Raw genomic sequence first — 17642 nt, forward strand, 5'->3', positions numbered from 1 at the left:
CTGATCTCAGTTGTGAGTGTTGTGACAAAAGGCCTGAACACTCTTCTGTCAAAAAAAAAGAAGGAAAAAAAAACATTTTATCTCTCATCAAGTTTTCGATTGATAAGGAGAATAAAATGATCACTTCTTAAAGACTGCTGGCTTCCTCTGAACCTCAAACGCTCCCCGAGTCTCTCTCCTCTTTTACTTTGTCTTGCTGCTTTGGACTCCAGAGCCTGTAGATTTTAGAAAATTAAAGGAACAGATATCATTAAAGGAGAGGGAACCCTGTGGAGGTGGAGGGGTCAGCACAGGCTTCGCCTTCCTCCTCTGGTAGCAGGACCACTGAGAAGGTGCTGGATGGATCTTGATTCAATTTGGTGGGATGATTGATCAGTTGATTAGATTTTGGAATTGATCTGGAAGATGCAGTCAAGGAGCACACACCTGGGGTCTTACGTTTCTGTCCAAAGTTGTTTTGAAAAGGCTTAAATGTATTTATTGCTCTTAAGACACAGTTCCTGGGGCTCCACAGCAGCCTCTGTTTTGGGTGGGACGACTAACCGGGTCAGTTTTCACAGATGAAACTCGTCTAATTTGACACCATGAAGATGACATCATTCAGCCTTGGACTGAGTGACACAGCAGTTATATTTGACTGTCATATTCTCAGGAACTGTGGAAATGACCAGATGGAGAACGAGTCATAGCTCGTCACCTGCCTCAGGGGTTGTCACGGAGTGATGGTGTTGTGTGGTGGACGAGTCTGGAGGAATAAGAACGCTGATGTGTTGGCATGAATGGAGGCTGTTGTTAGCCCATCGCGGTCCGGAGGAATGTGGAGTATTTCAGCTGTGTGCTCCTCTGATGTTCCTCTGTTGTTTAAAACCCTCGACGCCCGTCTACAGCCGGCATGTGGCAGCCATGTTCATGGCCCCAGACGTGGAAGCAGGGTCAGTAGAACAGAAGTGTTACAGTTGTGACCCAAAGAAAGTGAGATTTGTGTGAGTGAGGTGGTTGTTCTGTAGTCCCCTTGGAGAATGCTGTGTTTGCGCATCAGCTGCTCCAGCCAGACCAGCAGCTGGAGGCCGTCCCTCTCCCCAGCCTCGGTCCCAGCGCTGGGATGATGGATGCTTTAGAATGTCCTCTCATGTGGCTCATGGTGAGTACCAGGGCTGCCACCCTGTCACAGTAATTGACATGATTATAGAAACCAAAACAATTGGCATCAAGAATATTAACAGCAATAGATCAAGTAGACAAAACAAAAATAAGGCAATTATTCTTTAATTTGTTTGTGTTTACTTTCACTTGGGTTAGTTAATTGCATTTGATGTGAGTGCAGTGGGTTGGAGAGCAAAACTGCCGCCCACCATTGTTCACACCAGATTATTGGACTGCCAGGATACTGTCAGATGTGTCTCATTAACTAAATTGAAATTGATGTAAAAAATAGAAATTAAGTGTTAATCTTTGAAGTATCTAATCATGGTGACATTCCGAGCTGCGCCTGAGGATCCAGTCAGCTTCTTACCTGTGTGCTTCTGCCACAGTGCGCTTGGTGGTTCCGTCTTTGCTTCGTGTCGCTGCCAGGCAGCAGCTTGTGTCTTGCGGTGCCCTGCAGAGCCTGGAGTGGCCGCGTCACTGGCAGCTAATATGAGCGCAGGATTAATAATGACTTCATCACTTGATCTGCAATGAAAACCAGATCAGATGGAATAGTGGAGGTGGAACAAGTTCCCACGGACGGAATCCAATCCTGAAAACGCTTCTTTCTCCAGTCTGCACATCCACCACTGAGATCTTTTCATCAAACCACCGTACTTGGCTTTTGGTGAAAAGATGCCCATCCCAGTTTCTGAGAGAACAACGTAACGTTTTGTGTAAACATAAAGAAAAGACCAACTATTTCGTACTTCGCCTTGATGAGTGACTCAAAAAACGATGTGCTCATCAAAATTGTTGCCCATTGATGTCCTGCAGTTTGTTCATCGATGAACTGCCGACGGGCCTCACGCCAAAGAGCGTTTGCTTTGTTGCACACAAAGCAACTTCACGTCCAGTTCAACGGATGATTCATCATCCATGAACAATCAGCTGGTACATGATACAAACTCTCCTACATCTCATCCTGTCTGACCCTAACAAACCCCACCGTGCTCCTAACTCCACGTCCAGTTCAGCAGCAAATCCATAGCAACAGTGTTCTGGTTGGAGACATCCAGGCCGGTGGGGTTTGTTCGGGTCAGTGAGATGTGTGAGAGTTTATATCACGTACCAGCTGATTGTTCACGGATGATGAAACTCTTCCACCTCTAAATAAACTAACATTATACTGAACATAATGAACTCCAACTTCACTCCAGTGGACAAGTTAGTTTTCACTGTCACCAGCAGAGCTCAGATTATGAAGTTAAGAGGAAACAGCAGAGCACAACTTCAGGTCGAAATCAGTCGTAACCAATGATCTGAGTGCTGGTGGCGCTCAGCACTGCTCTGCCGGGTCACCCTCTCTATCCCAGTGTTCCTTCAATTCCGGTGAAGTCTTTTGTGATGTTATGAAGGGAAGTAAACAATCATTCTGCTCAAACAGTGAGGCAGCAGGTTTGTTTAGAAAGGTGAAGGAACAGAAGATATTTCTACTCCTATAAATACCTGGAACGAGTGAAGAGTTGCACTTACTTGAATGTTACTTCCCACCTCTGCTTATTGTGTTTGTGTGACTAATCCAAATATAGGCTGCAAGAAAGCTCCGTTGATGGAGTCTGCATCAATGCTTTGTCATGTGGTCACTCTCTGGCGCTGGCCATTTCTGTGTGTGCTTTTCATGTTTGCCGCATAGAGAGCTGTGGCTCCAAACCAGCTGCTTCAGCATAAGGCCAAGCGCTCGCAGCCTCAACTGCCGCCGCCAGCCAAGCCCCAGCCTCTGGCTCAGCATCAGCAGCCCTCAGCAGGCCGGAGATCCCACCGCACCCTTCCCAAAGACCAAACCCAGCTCCTGTCACTGCAGCACGATCACAGACACAGACAGGAGAGAGAGAGGGAGCGTGAGAGGCAGAGGCAGAGAGAGAAGCCTGTGGCAGCTGTCAAGAAGCTGGCGGCTAATACTGGGAACACAGCTGCTGCTCTCGCTGCCGCCGCTGCCGCCGCCGCCACTGCTGCTTCCTCCTCGCCCATCCGCCCTGAAAATTGTCAGCGTTCAGCGGTAAAACCCTGCCCTCACCCTGTTGGCACCTTTTATCACCTCTCCCACACGTCACTGTCTGTCTTGTCTGCCTCTTAGCTGAAAAGTGTTCCTCCCCATGTTCTGTCTTTTCCTGGTCACTGTTGTGATCACAACATCCACAACAGACTTAGCCTAGCTTAGCATTATTTACTCCCAGCCATTCTTCGATCTCGTTGCAGTAAAAATATTGCATGCCAAGAAAGCTACAACAATTTTAAGCCCCTTTCAACCACAGGAACTTTCCAGGGGAACTAGGATCTTTTGGAGGAACTAAACTTTTGTTTGGATTGCAGACACCAGGGTTTACGTTCGACTCCAGGGACATTACTGTACTCACAAAAAGGTCCCGTTTCAAGAGGAACTTCTCTGATGAGTTCAGTGCTCGCTGACCAACCTCAGTGTGTTTATTGTTGCGATCCTGCGGATCGCTGCTGCATCATGGAGCTGAAAACAAGACGGCTTATGACCCATGGACCAATAATAAAGCACTCCCATACTAGCTGTTGATGCTGAAGACGGCATCCAGCAGGAAACAGCGGCCCACAGCTAGAAAGGGTTGAGTTTATTCATACAAAGCGGACTTATTTATCTAAGCTTTGTGCGTCTGTAGGACAGAGTCAAAACTCAAACAACTGGTCGAAGGAACATTTTAGTTCAAGGACTAACAGTGATTTGGGCTAAGATCCCAGAAGCTGTTGGTCAAAAAGGAGCTTTTGATGTGGTGGACTACACAACATTCAGGGAAAACAACCTATGATAACTTAGTACAATGCAGTGAAATCAAGCACACCAGCATTATTGTGTTACATGTTGGGAGTCCACAACAAAAAGACCCCCTCCTCACAGAGGGCTGGGTCCAGATTCACCTGAGTCAGGCCTGTGTTTTATGTTCTTAGATGGACTTCCAGGAATCCAACTTAGCCAGGCTAATTTTGGCCGCTGGTCTGCCCAGCCAGATGCACTCGAGGCTGGGCTCAGGGAGCAGCTCTAGTCCGTGTACCCCGGCCATGCAGAGAGCTCACCTCAACCAGGTGGAACACTGACATCACAAATGCAAACTGTTTCCTCTGCTGTTCTCTGTCCTCTATTAATAACAAAATGTCCACTATTTTGATAGAGCACCAATCTGCGCTCCAGTCGAGAAGCCCCTCACAGCAGCTCCTTGTCAGACATGGCCATCTCCCCTCTGTCCCCCTTCCCCCCTTTGTCCCCAACCGATGATGTCTTTTGGGACTCTGAGACACCACCTAAGGTGAGTAGCAGCGGTCCTTCAGATAACTACCGTACGTGCCAGTGAGGTAGAGTGGCAGGATGCAGTACCTGTGTTTGTGGCTGTGTGTGTGTGTGTGTGTGTGTGTGTGTGTGTGTGTGTGTGTGTGTGTGTGTGTGTGTGTGTGTGTGTGTGTGCCTCATGAGGACGGAGGTAGTGTGTTTTACCTCAGGGTTTGTCAAGGATGCCTCAAACTAAATCTGGTGTTTCCCAACCAGAATACGTTGTTAACAGAACCATATGGACTCCATAGAACCTCTCATAACTTCTCCAGAGGCGGGCGGGGAGCCCGATAAAGCCGTCTGCCTGCCATGTTACCCTGTCTAACTAACAAGAGGCCATATGGAGTTGGTGGAGCAGCTAATGACTCACTCGCTCCTGTGATTGTTTGTGGTGACTGGAGATGCGCTGCATCTTGTGTGCTGTGGTGATGCATTTGAATAAAAATCAGTTGCTAATCTTTGACTAATTTACCCACTGGATCATCCTGGTTAGGGTTAGAGATTTCTCTGATGATTTAAATCCATGCTTGGCTGACGACTGAAGAGTGTGTGTGTGTGCGTGCGTGCGTGCGTGCGTGTGTGAGTGAGTGAGTGTGTGTGAGTGAGTGAGTGAGTGAGTGTGAGTGTGTGTGTGTGTGTGTGTGTGTGTGTGTGTGTGTGTGTGTGTGTGTGTGTGTGTGTGAGTGAGTGAGTGTGGGGCCAGCACAGATGCAGGATGTGGGCAACTTGTCAGAGAGATGATAGGTATTCCCACAGCTCTCTTCCTGCCCTGCTGGGTGTGTCTTCCTCTCTGTAACTAGGTCATGTGACCCAGTACATCTGCGGTCACAAGGTTGAAACATTGGGGAAAAGAAACTGTTACAGCACTTCCACATATTGATCTGGTGTTTTTGTCCAAAATCTGTGAAACACTCCCACCTCAGTTCATTTGTCATAGCCATAAGTTTTAGAGGAAAGCAACATTGAAACAGGAACTAAAAGTGAGGAGCAGTGTTGTCATGTGATGCTCAGTGATTAATATCTTCTTGTGGGTTATGAGTTTTGTTTTGTAGAAGTTGTTGTCCAACTTCAGCTCTGCTGTAACTGCAGAAATCCTGCAAGCCAACTGAGACCCTCCTGCAACGTTGTAGGCGAGAGTCAGGAGGCAAACATCCGTCTGTATTATTGTGTCTGGTCTGTGCAGTCTGCTACATTGATTTTCTTTCTCCCCCCCTGTCCGTGCGAATGGTTCCCTCCAGGTCCCAGAACGCACTACCTCAAAGTTCTACTGTAGAGAGCTGGTGAAGGGACACAAGCGGGCTGCGTCAAGGTGACTACTCTACTCTTGTGTATCTACCCTGAACTCACACACCTGCGATGACACCTGAGTATTAGATCTGTTCATATTCTCTCATGAAGTACATGTTTTATCATCACATCGTCTGTCACATCGATTTAGCCTTGGGCCTTTGAATCTGACGCGTCACCGTATCAACCTTGTCTCCTGTCTTCAGAATATGTAGTAGCCTCAGATGTAAATCGATCCGCGGGGAGCGTGAGCAGGCCTAAACACAGTAAATATTGCAGTATTACACCGCTGTGATGGACAGAAACACAACTCTGAATGATGTCACTGGGCTTTCAGTGTTGTGCCTTTCTTCTGCTTTTGTGTAGCACCGTTTACGCAGAGGCGGACACGTCTGTTTGCATTGTTCATTTATTCATTCCTCCTTGATGAATGCGCTGATGTTTTTCCCCTGATATTTCATGAATGCTCCCTATAAAGGAGAGGTCGTTCGATTCTCGGACGCCGGTTAGGTAGCTGGTATCTGAAACACTTGCTGAGCGCCTCCCATCCTCACAGCCTGGGACAGGAAACCGGCGAAGCCTAAATTACGTTAAGCAGAATGAGAAACTTTGTTGCTCGTTTGTAATGTGTGGAATTGTGACGATCCTATAAACAAGGTGGTCAGCTCATTCTGGGCTGATGACTGGGGCCTTGTTTATTGTGAGGGTTCGTAAAAGTCAGCGTCGTGACATCATCACCACAGAACCATTGGTCATAGTTGCATCCCGTGATAACTTTAGATTAGATGAGACTAACGGCGAGGACACCGTGTCTTCACAGTGGCGGCGTGGAGAATTCTGGGGAGATGAGAAGCAGTAGAAGTGTAAAACGATCATAACCCTTTAACCTTCCTTCCAGCTGTCACTCTGTCCATGTCCCTCTCACTCCATCTAGTGGCAGCCCGGTGCTTGTAGCAGATAAAAGTGCACGGTCTGCATCTCATGGAGCGCCTCCTCTCAGCAGTAACCACCCAGGTCAGTAATCCGCATGGCAGACAGTGACTGATGAAGCTCAGCTGTAACTGAGACGCTCCAGTAGGTTGACCTACCTTCTAAGATGGCTTCCTCTTGGGTTCCTTTGTGTTGAGTGTGGGATGACAGTGTGTGTGTGTGTGTGTGTGCTGAACCCTCAATGTGCAGTCGAGATGGCTGGTAACCACCAGACACCCGGACGTAGAAGGACCAAGTTGACCACTGTTGTTGCCTGCTGCAGTTTATGTAGCTCATCCTGTTTTCAACGGTCTGTTTCTCAGCTAAGCCCACACACCCCGACACACACACACACACACACAGTACACATGCACCCCACAGACACACACCAGATGCAAGCAGCCACACCAAGCCCACTGCAGACGCTTGCTGTGAGACATGCCAAGTGCAGCGTTCAAGGTTTGGCCTCTCTACCTGCGAGTCTGGCGGGAACCACGCAGTCACTCCATCTATTTCAGATCTCTGGCCTTCGTGTCCTCGGTGCGCAGCAGGCAGAGTTCGTCCTCGTTGCTGCTGGGAGAGAGAGAAATATGAATTGAAGATGGGAGAGTATGTTGAGCTTTTCAAAGTTGTCCTTTGTTTGCAGTTTGCAGGAAACAACCTCCCACTCAGTTTGGCTTCAGGCCTCATGCGTCTTTGTTTGAGCCACGAATCAGAGATTCACCTAGAGACTTGTACAGCTCTGCTGCGGTTAAAGCCTTTCAGCTGTTATGATGGAGCTCTTTGAGGCCTATTGTTGATGGAAAGAGCATTAGTGGCACTGATGAATATGACTTCCAAATTTGATGATTGGGACTTGGTTGGAATGCGATCCATCATCCCCCTACAGCTCGTTGGAAGGCCAATAATGGAGTGAAGCTCGTGTTTCTTAAGTTTCAGACTGGGTTTCTATCAAGAGCTTTGTGTTGCCTCTCACTCCTCCTCCATGGCCAGTGTCTCTGGAAACCTTCGCTTGGTCCTGACAGGTTTAACTTGGCTTCAGAGCTTTCAAGAACTGAAGGCCTTGATGCTCGATTTAAATTCACTGAAGGTGCCATTTGTCCAAATCTCTCCCAACAAAAGGGATAATTGATCCGCTGCCATTGTCACTTTAAAAAAGGAAAAAGGAGAACTACTGTGGTGGTTTTACACTGCTGCCATGTGTTCCTGTCTCCTTGACCTCCTATGATGAGCCCTGATCGTAACGTGGGGGTGTGGATCCAGTTTAGCGGTCAGCAGCTAGCCTTAGCGAGCTGTCCGTGCAGTTACGGCTTTGTATTTTCACACATCTTAACTGTGTATTCTAGGTTACTTCAAGCTGGAGAGTCCGCTGTTACAGCACCGTCTGCAGCAGCACAGGAGGATGCAGGAAGACATCACCAGCAGACACTCACAGGTAACAGCTGAATTTATTGGCCTTAAACTGGCGGTAGAATCCCTGTCAGGCTGATCTATCAAAGTCAGACTTCTGTAAAGTTCATGAAGGGGAAACTGATCTCACACACAAACCTGGCATCACATTTAAGAAAAGGTAAATGCATATTTTCTCCTGCCAATCAATCTCACTGACCTCACAAACAGAACCATTACACGCATCACATTTTCAATAGAGCAGGACTCCAGCCACGCACCTGATGAGCATCCGGCGCCGCTGCCCTCAGGGCGCAGGTACAGGAGCTCTGAAGAAGCCAACTCTCTCAGCCAGTCTTTGCAACAACTCACCCGCTGAGTGCGATGATTACAGCTGTTTTATGTGTAAAAGTGGGGATAAATGCAGTTTTGTGTTGAGGGTTTGTCGAGTCGACTGTTGTTGTGTTGTTGCATGAGCTGTTTTTTTGTCAAACAAGTGCAGTGATGTGGAAAAGAATTTCCCCTTGGAGGACAGTAGGAGTCAGCGTAGAGCCGGCCTGTCTCGGTTGTTCCAACTAGCCTGACCTCACGTCATGTCTCCAATCACACAGGCTGTAAAATCTGCCCTCAGCCGGCTGAACAAGGCCACCGAATACTCCTCCTCCAGCGATGAGTTCAACAGCAGCGATGATGAAGACAGAAGCAGGTGAGACAGCCGCCCAACGTGCTGGCATTACGCATCAGTCAGTCATGGCCGCTGAGCCTCATGAATACTAGAGCTTTGAGCCGTTCAGAGTTTCCAAGCCTCTGAACCCTGAGCCTCAGCTGGAGACTTAACCTTGTCAATGTATTCCACACGAGTGAGGAAGGTGAGTCCCACCTAAACCTTGAAAATTAAACCTGGGCAGAGGTTCAGCCAGCTCTGGTCCCAGACTGATGAGTGCAGTCATGTTGCCGTCTAAACCTGGACCTCTCCCCCCCACCCTGATCCTAGGTCCGGTCTGTCCAACGGGAAGGGGAAATACTTCAGAACCATTCCTGATGGTATCGTGCTGCAACCTCACCACAACCTTAACCAGGTGGCCTGCACACGCACACACACACACACACACACACACACACACACACACACACACACACACATCCTTGTACTTATATCTTTGTGAGCACTTTCATTGACGTGATACATTCCTTAGCCCCTCACCCTAAATTTAAAGAATAACTCAATTTAGAAATAACTGTTGCACCCTGGAGACAGGTGCATGAGCGCTGCAGGCAGAGTGTGGTGGTGTGCTGGTGGTGAGGCTGCAGACCTCAGACCAGTTTACAGGAACAGACTAAGAAGCAGGGGACCTGGAGAGTCCTGACTCTGGAGGCTTGGAGGCCTTTACAAAAGTCTACTGATGCTTTTGGAGGAAAAGAGCTCACATGTTGTGTTGCCTCCAAACACAATTATAACACAACACATGAGTAAAACAGTACAAGTACTGCATCAGAACCAGTACTTGAGGATGTGACGTGTACCAGAGAGTCGGGGAATGAGACCTGAAGAAAAAGTGAGTCTGGACCAATGAGGGTCTTCCTTCTATGTTCCTGTGTAGAAACACGCGTGTTGTTGGCCTACATGCTTCTGACACGTCCATGTTACATGCTTGTGGGACCACAAGTGTTTGTGTAGCGTCGTGGTTGCTGCGTGACAACAGCGTAGACGTGTAATCGCTGCGGAAGCACGTCACCGTCACGCTGATGCAGATCAGCTCCAGCTCCCACCATGACGAGGGTCCCGATGGCAGAGCGGCGCCGTTGTGGACTCAGAACAACAAGATGGCCGCCCAAGCCTTGTTTTGTTTAACACTACAAGATAAATCAATGATGTTAATACATGTATGGCATATTTTCTGTGGCCAATAAATAAGGATTCAGCAGGTAACTGGACTCAGGCGGAGCGAGATTTCTTCATTCGCTGTCAGATGAATTATTCCCAGTAAATTCTCAGCCTGGATGGCTTAGTGTTCCAGTCTGTTTCTGTCAGACTCCTCCTGCTGGCCCTGGCTGTCCTGCATCCAATTTATTATGCCTCAAGTCAAGCCATGATTTAAAGCCAAAACCTGGATCAATCTTCTGGCCCGGGTGCAGCTTTGTCATCAGTTAGTGTTAAATGCTAGTGTTTGAATGTTCATTAATTGTTTCCCCAAAATGTATCAGTTGCTTTTTTCCTCATTCAACACCAAAATTCTCTCCTCACTCCTGAGAGGAGGCTTAGCTCAAAGGAGTCCCAGTAGCCAGAGAACAGAGCTCAGGCTCCGGAGGCTGGTTTGTTCAGAGCTGGCCCTCCTCAGCCTGTCACACCCCGCCAGCCACGAGGAGCAGGGGTTCTCCTTGTGGCTAGCAGGGTGTCGGTGCTGCATCAGATCACTTCGCCCAGTCAGGAAGGTCGTTCCTGACGTAGCTGAGTCCAAATTATAATCTGGTCCAATCCCAGTCTGCACCATCACAGACTCAGATTAGAGGCTTGTACCTGTAGAGTCCACGAGGGCTTGAGGGCGGCCTGGATCTCGATGGTAAAGTGTGTGAAGGCTCTCCCGCCGACATGCTGATGCCACCTTACTGTAAATCAGCATTCCTGCATACTTTGGCTGAGAGAGTCACCCACAGGTCATAGTTGTCGGTAACCACGGTAACCAGTATACTGTACCGTCTCCAGGAGGTGGGAGAGGGCTCAGGGCTCAGGTCTGAGTCAGTGGGGCAGAGATTAGGATGGGGCCAATGTTGTCCACACCTCTGGTTCAAGCTATGGAGGATTTTAGAGAAAAGCATGTCTGTCGGATGACTTTGGACGGACGCGAGCTCATCGCCCGTCCTGTCGCGACACGGTTCTCAGGTCGAGCGGTTCATTAACGGTTGGTATTTTGGCGGTTCGGTTCTTGAACCAGCTCAGACAGTTGCAGGTATTAGAAACCCACCTCACTCGCATGTGTGTTGGTTCTCCAGATTTCTCCCATGGGTTCAGATGATACCTACCTGCTACCAGACCTTCTACAGAAAACCACCTCATCCAGTCCTACCCATAATGCACTGGGCCAGCAGCAGTGGACACGGGAGCTCAGTTACTCGCAGTCCCCCACGGCCCCCCGGTCCCCCACACACCAGGACCTACAAGTCAGTGCGACGGGAGGAACATTTATTTACATTTTGGTTTTAGTTTACCTTTGTTTAACCAGTCGATAAGAACAAAGTCCTCCTCACATCGAGAGACTTGAACGAACTTGAAGAAGTGATTTTCCAGGTTTTCCCTCACAGTTATTGAGTTCTACCTCGAAGCCGAATGGAAACAGGAACAAGGTTTTTTTTATTATTTTCAATGTACAACTTCCAGTACTTGCAGTACCTCTTTCATGTTGAAGTCAGCAGTACACCCTGAAACTATCACTGCTATCGCATCAGTCATTTTACTCAGTTTCACTCAGTTCCCGGCCCGTTTGATCTCCTCATTTCTCTGTTGTCTCCTAAATGTGTCTGGCTGTGTCAGATACATGCGATGACGTAGCTGACACACATAATAGTTGATTCATTCAGTTGATATGGAGAAAGAACTCCTGCTAGTTTGTAAATGTTGCATTAGTTTTGTGTGTCCACTAGAGGGAGCTAGAGCCCAGTTGCTGGAGCGATGCTTCCTGGTTGCGGGTCTCCTCCTCTGAGTCCGACTCTTGGTGTTGTCTTCCTCAGGCGATCAGCAGTCCCTCTTGTAAAAACACCTCCTCATCTTCCTCCTCATCGTTCTTGTCCTTCATTGATCCAAGATTGATCCCCATATCATCACCACCACAGAGCCCAAGTAAGTACACATACACACACTGGCAGCACAAACACACAAACCACAGCTGCTCAGTGAGTCAATGAAGGCCCTTTCATCAAGTCAGTGAAGAGAAACTGAATCTCGTTTCACTTCTCTGAGATGTTTTTATTCAAGGAAGGTTGAGTGAGTTTTGAGAATGAGAGTTTTTTCTGAGTAACAGAAGTGGGAACCCTGTCTCTTGTGGGCATGTAGCGAGCAGTAAGGGCGAGCCAATCAAGAGAGAGAACCAGAGGAAGGGCTCTGTGGTGAACGTGAACCCAACCAACATCCGGCCGCAGAGCGACACCCCGGAGATCCGCAAATACAAGAAGAAATTCAACGCCGAGGTTCTCTGTGCTGGACTGTGGGGTTTGTAGTTTGTTTTTTTTTAAACGTCATAGCGGTTTAATTTTTGTGTGTACTTCTACTGCAGACTCCTGAGCCATCGTCACCGTTGGCTCCGCTGAGTTAGCATGATTGTGCACAGACTCTAATTCACACACTGGGAGTTTGTGTGTTGTGAGGTTATTGGGTTGTTCTTTAAAATCTAGTGTCTCTAACTTGGAGTCAAAGGTGACGACTGGTGACATTTTGTTGCTCAAAGGTCAAGGTCACTGTGTGACGGCACAAAATGTGTTATCGGCCACATTCAAGAGTTCATACACTTGTTTTTATGATTCCGTTTCCTGAAGCATGAAGTGGTGATGCGATGTTTTATCATCAACGTGTCAGAAGTCAGTTTTAATCAAAAATCACAATATTCTGCCATCATTTGCCAAAGAAATCAAAGCAGTGGTTGATAACGCTGGGAGGCTGGACGAGCGTGGAGGGGTGGTGACTCTCCTGTGTGTCACTGTGCAGGTGTGAATCTGCTGGTGGGCACAGAGAGCGGTCTGTGGCTGCTGGACCGCAGTGGTCAGGGTAAAGTCTACTCTCTGATCAGCAGACGAAGGTTTCAGCAGATGGACGTGCTGGAAGGACTCAACGTGCTCATCACGATATCAGGTACATGGACTGAGGGTGTCACAGAGGTGCTGCAGTGCCGGCCCGCCAACATGCATCATTTTCCCAACCCTAATAGAATTCTGTGAAAGTTCTAACTTTTATTGGCTCATTTTGTAGTCGTACAAAAGCCCAGAGGACGATTAGAGCCTTTCCCTCCCCTTTCTCAGCTGCCTACATTTATTACATGCAAATCCTTCTGCATCAGAATTGCAGCTACACAAAAAAGGACAGTAATGCATGAAAAGAAAACGAGAAGATTTAGTGTCAGACTGGTGCTCCCCTTCCTATCTTTAATCGATTCACCTTCAAAGCTGGAGCAGCAGGACTCACCCTCCCTCATCTCTCTGCAGGCAAAAAGAACAAGCTGCGTCTGTACTACCTGTCTTGGTTAAGGAATAAGATCCTCCACAATGACCCAGAAGTGGAGAAGAGACAGGGTTGGACCTCGGTCGGTGACCTGGAGGGCTGTGTCCACTACAAAGTGGGTAGGTGCTGCTCGCTGTGCTGAGGGCGCGCTGGCTCCTCATCTTCCTCGTGTGAGCAACAGGGGAGACACGCGAATCTGTACGTTTTGTTTCAAGACTGAAGACTTGATGCTCCCTGCCTGTGTTTTCAGTGCGTTACGAGAAGATCAAGTTCTTAGTAATTGCTTTGAAGAACGCGGTGGAGGTGTACGCCTGGGCCCCCAAACCCTACCACAAGTTCATGGCCTTCAAGGTGGGTAACATTCACTCTCAGTCACACATCTGGTCAACAAGTGGCATCTTCTCTGACTCAGCTCATTGACCCTCAACAAGACTGTCCAGCTGTGTAACTTTCAGTTCTTCACATATTTGCGTGCATAAATCGAATGAGGTCACTCCCTTCCACAGCCAAACCCAAGCAGCTCCACACGGACGTGACACATTCAGGCTGTCAGCTTCTCAGCAGGGCTCTGTCCCATTTCCTCATGTCCTCTGTGGCCTGAACTACTTTTGCTTCCACAATCAGAAAAGGCCAAAAATACACCACCTTGTTCAGACGTAATGGGATGAACTGCTGATTGGCTGCTTCCATGCAGATCTTCAAACTTACAAACTTGGTGTCTGTTTAAAATCATCGAGGGAAGTGATAGAAATGTCTCTTCTTTGGTTTGGTGACGTGTGGTTTTGTCTGTATACCTCACCCCCACCCCCACCCCCAGTCATTCAGGTCTCTCCCTCAAAGGCCAATGTCTGTCGATCTGACAGTGGAGGAGGGTCAAAGGTTAAAGGTCATCTACGGCTCCTTGTGTGGTTTCCACGCTATCGACGTGGACTCTGGGACACCCTACGACCTCTACCTGCCTACTCATGTAAGAACCCTCTCCTCTTACATATACAAGCCCTGGTGCTGCGTGAGCAGGTCCAACCATGGGATTCACATGTTACCAATCGACCAATCAGATACTAGGAAACAGGGTAGAACTTCCGAACCCAAACAGCCAACTAACTGCCAGGAGATTTGCTTTGGTGTACTGGTTTCACAAAAATAGGAGATGTTTAAAGTCCAAGGTGGCCGTGCCGTCGAGGTAAAGGTGTTTTAGTGGTGTGTGTTTGAAGGGAGAGAGCCTGGAGTCTTCTTAGGAGGGACCGGGTTCACCAGATATGCTGCGCCAGATGAAACTAAGTGCTAAATTTCCTGTTAATCACCAAATAACAAAGGCTGCAAACCCAATGATCATAAATGTAGAACGATGACACACAGGACTAAACTGTACTCTTGTCGGGTGGATGGGGAACACATGACTGGACCTTCATAGGAACATGATTGTTTTCTACGCACTGGTGGCCAGTAGCACCCTGCTGGAGGGACTGCAGGCAAGATACTACTGAGATTCTAGTCAAGTAACATATATTATATATATATATATACATATACATATAGTGTACATATCGTATATTGATATTGATTCTTCATGTTTGCTCTCTGTCCTTCATCTGATTTAAACTCACTCGCCTCAGTCTTGCCAGATGCTTTGTCCTCCTCCTCCTCCCACAGTCAGTCAACCTCCCTCTTTATTACAGAGGATGTTTAAGAGGATGTTGGTCGAACAGGTTTGTGCAGAATCTGGCAGCACGTGTGTGGAAGAGCTCAGTTCATTCTGAACCGCCGTCAGGAAGGTCTGCATTCGCTCAGCCCTCTTCTAGTTTCTACCTGTGTCTCCTCATTTCCTCCTCCAACTGGCATCCATCATGGTCATTTTTCCTGATTTTTGTCTCCTTTTTGCAACCGTAACTCATCTCTCCCTGTCTCTCTGTCTGTGTTCAGGCCGTGGGCACTAGAGATGACGTCAGAGTGCTGTGACTCATGGATCCTCCCATACAGCCTGTTTTACTTCTCACTGGTGTCAGAATGTTCATTTACATTGGAGGCTTACAGTGGAAGTAATTTTGCAAGTTCTTCATCTGCAAAATAGCTGATTTGTCCATTTTCAGTTGTTGAAGCAGAATTAGTGTGGCACCCTAAGACTGTGGGGAGGCATGTTTGTAGTCCAACAGGAAGTGGTCATCTCCTGGTTCCTCCACCAACAGGAAGTGGTCATCTCCTGGCTCCTCCCCCAGCAGCCAATAGGATCGCTCCATGTGATTGTGGGTGATTGAATCAGTAAATCAGCTCTGGTGAACAGAAGTTGATGATCTTCCAGGTTTAGTTCATCAAGATCATCTTCACTAATGAACCCTCTGATGATGCTGGAAGCCTGGATGCTACGTTAGCAGTGCTAAGCTAAGGTTAGCCTATGGAGGAGCTACACCAGGGTCACATGACTTCAAGGTCACCACCACTGAGCTCATAAATCCAGTACAGGGCTTAACCCTTTGTTGGGGTGTTTATATCATTCCTTTGTCTTAATGGGGGAGCAACATGGCTCAGGGGTACAGTGGCTGTCTAGCAACTGAAGGGTCGCTGGTTCAATCCCCACTTCCCCTGGTGACCATGTCCAAGTGTCCTTGAGCAAGATACTGAATCCCTGATTGCTCCTGATGGCCCTGTGATGGACTGGATGGATGGATGGATGGATGGATGGATGGATGGATGGATGGATGGATGGGTGGATGGATGGATGGATGGGTGGATAAGGGATGGATGCTTGGTTGGGTGGATAAGGGATGGATGCTTGGTTGGGTGGATAAGGGATGGATGCTTGGTTGGGTGGATAAGGGATGGATGCTTGGTTGGGTGGATAAGGGATGGATGCTTGGTTGGGTGGATAAGGGATGGATGGATGGATGGATGGATGGGTGGATAAGGGATGGATGGATGGGTGGATGGAAGATGGGTGGATAGATGGGTGGGTGGATGGATGGTGGGGTGGATAAGGGATGGATGGATGGATGGATGGAGGATGGGTGGATAGATGGGTGGATGGATGGATGACGGGTGGATCGGTGGATAAGGGATGGATGGATGGAGGATGGGTGGATGGAAGATGGTGGATAGATGGGTGGGTGGATGGATGGATGGATAAATGGATGGAGGATGGGTGGATGGATGGAGGACGGGTGGGTGGGTGGGTGATAACTGTGGCTCCAGCACAGCAGAGGCACTGCCCTCATCAGTGTGTAGGAGGTCTCCACCCACCATGACTGGACCTGGCCTCTTCCTGTGATACTTCTCCTGTGACAACACTCGTGGTTTTTTTGAACGTCTCAGACTTGGTAGTTATGAAAACGCACTCGAAACGTTTTTCCATCTTCCAATGTGCAAATGTGCCGTCAAACTGAACAAATCGCCCACTGCAGTTAGAGAGAGAGAGAGAGCAGGTCACTGGTTTCTCCTCTGCTGTATGTGGGCATGAGAAGCTGGCAGCTGCCTCTGGTGAGTCACACTCACATCCTGACACTTCCTGAGGAATATGTTTCACAGCTGACTGGAGAGCTGTGAAGCTTGAGACTGTAAAATCTCAGATTTGTTACTTGTGTTTGTTGTGTTACATTTTTACCAAGGTGATTTATCAGTTTGCTCATTCTTCACGTGCCTGCGGCGTTGACTGGCCTCGTGATGTCGCTGGTTTCACAAGTTCATGGCATTTAAGACAGTGCAAAAAAAACGTCTTGTCAGGCTTTAAATTCTGTCTGCACTGAACTCATCAGGGTCCAGTGAGGAGTTCTGGCTGGGGTTAAGGTTCTGGGACTGTTGCGTCAAAACAACACCGAAGGTTCCTGTAGACGCTAGCACAGACGCTGCTATAGCAACAGGAGAGTATTTCTGTTTGGAAGAAGGACAGAGAACAGGAGGCTGGAAAGGCTGTACTTGTAATGGTAGTTTTATGTGGTTACCAGGTGAGCGCAGGTTAAACGGAACTATCGTGTGAGAACATGTCAGGAGGAGAAAATCCAGCATTGATTTGTTATCACAATTGAATGGATATTTTCTGTCTGTTCAATGGTTTGTCTGATTACCGCAAGAAAACGTCATCATCGTTCAGCTTCATCCCGCTCATCTACCTGTTATCACCACACACAGGCGTTACTCAGGAACCTGATGGCACAAAGAGACACTTCTGTTTTAGGAAAGACGTCTGGGCTTCCCCGCCGACTCCTTCTGCTTCCATGATGTTAGTCTGTTTTGTGTTTGTGTTGGAAAGCTGTGTGTCCCTGCATGGCAGGAGAGAGTGGTCGGAGTGTGACGGTGAGGACAATCGGTCATGTGATCAGACTG

The 17642-nt window shown here is 48.2% G+C and overlaps 1 protein-coding gene across 8 annotated transcripts in view; it reads left to right on the forward strand.

The window, feature by feature from the left end:
• Window positions 1–17642, forward strand: part of LOC147250680 (mitogen-activated protein kinase kinase kinase kinase 4) — a 68303-nt gene that overhangs the window by 40127 nt on the left and 10534 nt on the right. For 4 of the 8 annotated variants that reach the window (XM_086222840.1, XM_086222836.1, XM_086222834.1 and 1 more), the window contains 15 exons: window positions 2822–3184; window positions 4102–4236; window positions 4323–4457; window positions 5716–5786; window positions 6699–6778; window positions 8080–8168; window positions 8734–8828; window positions 9117–9201; window positions 11114–11281; window positions 11849–11957; window positions 12171–12326; window positions 12819–12962; window positions 13313–13447; window positions 13579–13679; window positions 14146–14295. In XM_086222840.1, the coding sequence (XP_086078966.1) occupies window positions 2822–3184; window positions 4102–4236; window positions 4323–4457; window positions 5716–5786; window positions 6699–6778; window positions 8080–8168; window positions 8734–8828; window positions 9117–9201; window positions 11114–11281; window positions 11849–11957; window positions 12171–12326; window positions 12819–12962; window positions 13313–13447; window positions 13579–13679; window positions 14146–14295 (2016 nt within the window). Of the gene's footprint in view, window positions 1–2821; window positions 3185–4101; window positions 4237–4322; window positions 4458–5715; window positions 5787–6698; window positions 6779–8079; window positions 8169–8733; window positions 8829–9116; window positions 9202–11113; window positions 11282–11848; window positions 11958–12170; window positions 12327–12818; window positions 12963–13312; window positions 13448–13578; window positions 13680–14145; window positions 14296–14542; window positions 16017–17642 lie in introns of those variants that run through there. The other 4 variants (XR_015119101.1, XM_086222838.1, XM_086222837.1 and 1 more) reach the window with 4 other exon arrangements.

This window comes from Aulostomus chinensis, chromosome 13 (assembly GCF_037954235.1).
Source record: "Aulostomus chinensis isolate RoL2024-O1b breed Wild chromosome 13, RoL_Achi_v1.0, whole genome shotgun sequence".
Classification (NCBI taxonomy): Eukaryota; Metazoa; Chordata; class Actinopteri; order Syngnathiformes; family Aulostomidae; genus Aulostomus; species Aulostomus chinensis.